General features: G+C 50.3%; 1 protein-coding gene and 1 pseudogene across 1 annotated transcript in view; both read right to left on the bottom strand.

Moving 5' to 3' along the window:
• PTCHD3 (patched domain containing 3) overlaps positions 1-1346 on the bottom strand; it is an 18294-nt gene extending 16948 nt beyond the window's left edge. Inside the window, exons 1-2 of the mRNA XM_004702448.2 lie at positions 1278-1346; positions 9-370 (exon numbers count right to left, since the gene is read on the bottom strand). Of these exons, the coding sequence (XP_004702505.1) occupies positions 9-370; positions 1278-1346 (431 nt within the window). The remainder of the gene's footprint in view (positions 1-8; positions 371-1277) is intronic.
• A 502-nt stretch (positions 1347-1848) lies between these two features.
• Positions 1849-2425, bottom strand: LOC101655529 (annotated as a pseudogene).
• Positions 2426-5498: the final 3073 nt, after the last annotated feature.

The raw sequence follows: 5498 nt of genomic DNA, 5'->3' as shown, positions 1-5498 counted from the left end.
CCCGCGACGTGCGGTCTTCCTCCCGCGACGTGCCCTCCTCCTCCCGCGACGTGCGGTCCTCCTCCCGCGACGCGCGGTGTTCCTCCGCGCTCGCAGACGCCGCGGGCCCCGCGTCCGCAGGCAGGCCGGTGCTCATTTTGGGGCCCGGGAGGCGCCGTGTGAAGGTGGAGGAGCGCGGCGGCCGGCCCTGAAGGAAGGCAACGGCTGGGAGAACTCGGCCGCCCGCCCGCCTCACCAGTTGGCGGCTGGGAGAATTCCTAACGGAGGCTGTGCCGGCTCGTGCCGCCCGGAGGCCCTGGGCAGTTCGAACCCACCGGCGGCTCCCGTGGGAGCCGGCCTGCCTGCGCGAGCGCTCGGTTGCACGGTTGGTCTGTGGGGTTAACCGAGCTGGGGTCGGGTGTGTGCAGGGGATGCAAGACGTCTTCTTGAAGGCGAGTGCACATCGTGCTTGCCCGATCCGAACTCAACGTTAAACGGGACCCAGAGCCTTGAGCCCAGGCCTCCCCGCCGCTGCAGAGAGGAACAAGGTAAGAGCGAACCCTGATCCACTCAAAGCCCGTCCTGAAGATGCCCGTCCTGTGACATGTTCAGTTGCTGGAAGGATACAAAGCCAAGCCAAAGCTACCAACCCAAGCACACTCTTCAACCTGGAATGTTGTGCTCAGGGACATGATCTTTTGTTACCAGTTTACATCATACAGCAGTTGACTGAACTGCATCATTTCCCCCAACAACGCGGTCCCATCATTCCATGAAGATTGTAGTGACCCTCCTTCCCTGTCTGCGAAATGACTTCCTCAGTCAATGTGCCCTTCTCCATGTTTGCATTCTCTTCTGCATTTGCAGGGAATTGCTCTAGGACAGGGGTCCTCAAACTTTTTAAACGGGGCCAGTTCACTGCCCCTCAGACCTATTGGAAGGCCGGACTATATAGTTTAAAAAAACAACTATGAACCAATTCCTATGCACACTGCACATAACTTTTTTTTTTTGAGAGGTGAAGGCAACAAGGAGTTTATTCAGACCCCTATCCAGAGAGGCGCTCACTCACAAAGCAGCACCAAACCCAATACCAGGGGTGCATTCAGACTCACTGTGACCCCACATAAGGTTCGGAGACACTCCGAATGGGAAGACCGCCTCATCTTTCTCCCGCTCTCTCAGCGGTAGACCTGCATTACTTAGACTTGTGGAAATGAGGGTGAGATCACACAGGCCGAGTTTTTCACTCAAAATGAGAATGCCAACAATGCCGAGGCCAGGCTGCTTGCACCCACCTGACTGGTGCAGACGGGGGTGGGGGTGGGGGTGCTTAGGTTGGGGAAGCCAGGATTTTCTGGAGACATGGGTCAGAACCTAAGAAACAACAAAAGCCTCCCACGGAGGCATGCGGGACCTGGCGCCGAGCTGGCCTCGCTGACAACCATCCTGGTTGCTGTTGCCACGGGGCATGCCAAGTCAGAGCCTGTCTATGTGGGAGGCACAGCGCCCCCAGGCGCACTGGCGCGCCCATGGGTTTGAGAAGGCGATGGGGCAGTGTGCAGAGCAGAACCCCCTCGCTGCCCTGGCCCCAGCCGCTGTCGGGGGCAGGTTGGCAGGTCAGAAAGGGGAGAGGTGAGTGGAGCAGCGGGGTGGGCTCGCCATGGGTCGGAATCAGTCATGCCCCTGCTCTGGGCCCAGGCTGCGCTGTGTTTCTGGATCCCTGGCCCGTCCATTTGTCCTGTGTGGGGCAGCACGTCAGAGCTGGGTGCAGGCTGAGCGGGAGGCAGAGGCCGCGCTTCATCTGACTGTGCCAGGCCTCTGTCCTCCCTCCCCACCCTCTCGGGTAGCCCTTCTCCAGGGAGCGGGTCAGAGGGGCCAGGCAGTGCTGAGCTCCTCCAGGCCCTAGACAAACTGGTCATTGAGGAAGAGCAGCTGACCATGGTGCAGGAAGCGGGTGAGGATGGCCTCGATGCGGTCCACCCATAGCAGAAGGTTGGTGCCAGGGGCCAGCAGGTGGAGGTGGTCAGAGAGGAGGTGTGCTAGCAGTCGAAGGGTACTCAGCCAGAAGCAGGTTCTCATGGGCATCCAGGACCAGCACAAAGCCTAAGGAGAGGATGCCCAGCCACACCATGGTCCGGGGCTCCCGGAAAGGGTCCCCTGCTGCCAGGCGGAAGGCCCCATGTGGGGCATCATGCCGGGACGTTGGTTCATCTGAGGATGACGGAGGCTGCAGGTCCACCGATGAACGGCCAGACTCCACCTGTCTGGCAACGGCCAAGATCTGCTCCTTGCGGAGGTGTCTGTCCCTCTTGCCCGTTTGGCCTTGGGTCATCAGGTGACTTCTCAGCACCAAAGACACAGGAGTAGAGCACTTGGCAAAAGCCTGTGTCCTCGTCATTGGGGCCCGCAGGGTGTGGATGAGGAAGGCCTGGACCATGGAGCCCAGGCAAGGGCCTTCCCCACGAGATGGTGGATTCCAGTAACAGGCTGTTCCCCTTGGCAGCAGAGTGAGCAATGGCAGCTGCGCAGCCCTTCGGCGCCTGCACACGATGGTTTGGCCACGCGCACAAGCCTGGGTGCGCACAGTGGGTGGGGTGGTTGCGTGGAACTTATTTCTGACGGCTGATCATTGGCCGTGGGCAACATTCACCGTCGAATCACAGACCCCAGCCCGGAGCCCAGTGGGGTGGGGGCCGCACTGGTCACTTGCAGAAAGGGTACACCGACTCTCGGTGGCCGTGAGGGGATGCAGCGGCCTGATGGCAATCCTGTGCAGGCGCTTTGCGGAACTTACCTCCCAGTGACCATGTCGTCATCTGCCGGCTAGGTTAGGATCGGTGGAGATGCCTCCCAGCCTTGTGGGCCTGCGGGTAGACACTGGGCACAAGGAGCCCGAGCAGCTATGCAGGGTGTGGGGCTGAGTTTTGCAGCTAGCCAGTTAGTTGGCGGATCTTTGCTCTTTGCCCCTAGGTTCCAGTGAAGGTCTGGAGAGTTAGTAGCACATAGCTTATTTTGAAGTAAAAAGCAAAACGGGGTAAAAACACTCAGCGGGCTGGATAAATGTCCTTGGGGGGCCGCATGTGGCCCGCGGGCCGTAGTTTGAGGACCCCTGCTCTAGGACATCATGTGAACTGTCTGTCACACACCGATACCACCAAGACGTGGTCTTCCGCAGTCCCGCCATGACTGTCAGGAAATGGCAAGGAAAGAAAAGAATGGCGTTTTCTGACCAACAGGTGGAAGGAGAAATTACCAAGGAAGCAAGCACTGGTACTACAATCAATGCTAAGGAACCCATATCTTATCAAAGTCATTCTTAGAAGGAACCCTGTAGCTTTAAAGATATTAAAAAAGAAGAAAGGTTTGAAATCAAGGATCGAAGATACTGTCTTAAAACGCTGGGGGTGGGGGATCAGAAAATTAGGCTTAAGTACAAGACAAGATGGGATCGAAAGCAGTGGGGAAAGTTGCTTAGGAAATGAGGAAACGATAGAACAACTACTGTTATAGAACCAAATACCAATGCTTTGAAATTTTTAATAAAAATGATAACTCTTTGGCTGCACTGACCAAGAAATAAGAGATGTGATACAAATGGACAATATCAAGTATTAAACGGGGGATGTTACTAAAAATTCTAGATATGAGAAGTTGATAATGAGGAAATACTCATTGAGCACTTAGCTGACATGAATAAATTCCTTTTAAGATAAAACATACCCAATCTGACCCAAGAAAACGTTTAAGACCTGAACAGATTTATAGATGCTCCCAATAAAGCAAACTTAAGCCCTAAATGACTTCATTGGAGAATTCTAACAAACACACAAGAAAAAAAATGCGATCAACCACATAGCTTCTATTTCAGAAAACAGAGAAGGAACACTAAGTAGCCTGTTTCCTGAAGGCAGCATAAGCTAAGAAAGACATTACAAGAAAAGAGCATGGCACCCCAACATTCATCATGAACCCTGGGACAAGTATCATTGGTAAAATATACATTTTAATTAAAGCAACAACATGAAAAGAATAATTTGCTATGGCCAGCTGTGGGTTATTCCAAGAATACAAGATTGGTGTAATTTAAAAGAGAAAAATGAAATGATCATCTGTAGTAGTTACACAGTTTCATGTCTGCTTGAAGATATAGATGTGTAGGGGTGGATCCAACCTGTCAGTCAGATCACAACCTGATGGCAGCGACTCCTTGTGGGCGTGGCCTTCTCATAAGAAGGTGAGCCACTCAGACCTGCCAGAGCCCTGCGATTCCTCCACTGGCATTGGATCCACGACACTTTTCAAACACCAGCCTGCGATCTTGCTGCATTTTGCATCATTGCAAGTAACTGCATGAGTCTGAAGAGGGATGTATGGACTAGCATTGGACTTAGGCTCGAGTTGGACTGGGCTGTGGTGTTTACTGATATATAACTACTTCTTGATATGAATCTCTTTCTTACACATATATGAGTGTACTGGATTTGCTTCTCTAGTCAACCGGGTCTAATGTCATCTTAATCGAAGGACAAATTTTGTAACATTCATTATTCTTTTATGATAAAAATCTCAGCGAACTAGGTGTAAAAATGAAATCTCTATGAAAAACTCTAGGTAACTATCATACCTTAGGATGAAATATTGAGCATGCTCCTTATAACGTTGGAAACAAGGCAGTGATATCTGCATCTAGCACCTTTTTCAATATTAACTGAATGTTTAACCGGTGCAATAAGGCTAGTAAGAGAAATGAAAGGACAAAGATTAGAGAGAGATAAAGAAAAAAACCGAGTGGCTTTTCAATGATCCTTACATGATTATGTACGTAAAAAAAAATACTAAGCCTACAGAAGTCTCTGGGACTAGTAAGTCAATTTGACAGTGTTACACGATATTCTGGGGGTGGAGCAAAGCTTTCAGGAACTTCATTTCTTGAGGAGGCCCGACTCAAAATGAGAAGAAACACCTACACCTGCCCATTAAAAATTGGATTTGGAATGTATGAATTATGAAAATTGGAAGTAAAAAACAAAATAGAATATAAAAAGCTGAATTTCTAGGTATTAATGAGGTGAAATGGACTGATGTCTAAGTCAGGAATGGCGGAGAGGAATGGCATCCCATTCACTGTTGAGAAGAACATTTCAAAACCTATCTTGATGTAAAACACTGTAAGTGATAGGATAATATCCATTTTCCCACAAAAGGGAGACCAGTTAATAAGGCTATTAATCAGTTACTCACCAAACACTAATGCCAAAGGTGAGAAAATGAAAGATTTTTTAACCAATTTCTGCAGTCTGAAATTGACCAAAATGCATTTAAGATGCACTGATAATTACTGATGATTGGAATGTGAAAGTTGGAAAGATAAGAAGGTTCTGTTAAATTTTGCTGAAGAGAATTTAACAATAGGGTTACAGCAGGATTACACCTCAGCATACAGAAAACAAAAGTCTTCACCAATGGACCACTAAGGAGCATCATGATAAATGAAGATAAGACTGAAGTTGTCAAGG

Source organism: Echinops telfairi, unplaced genomic scaffold (assembly GCF_000313985.2).
Source record: "Echinops telfairi isolate 266 unplaced genomic scaffold, ASM31398v2 ScPeMD7_31;HRSCAF=116, whole genome shotgun sequence".
Lineage (NCBI taxonomy): Eukaryota > Metazoa > Chordata > Mammalia > Afrosoricida > Tenrecidae > Echinops > Echinops telfairi.
The sequence above is the reverse complement of the archived record's forward strand: the minus strand, read 5'-3'. Positions and strand labels throughout refer to the sequence as shown.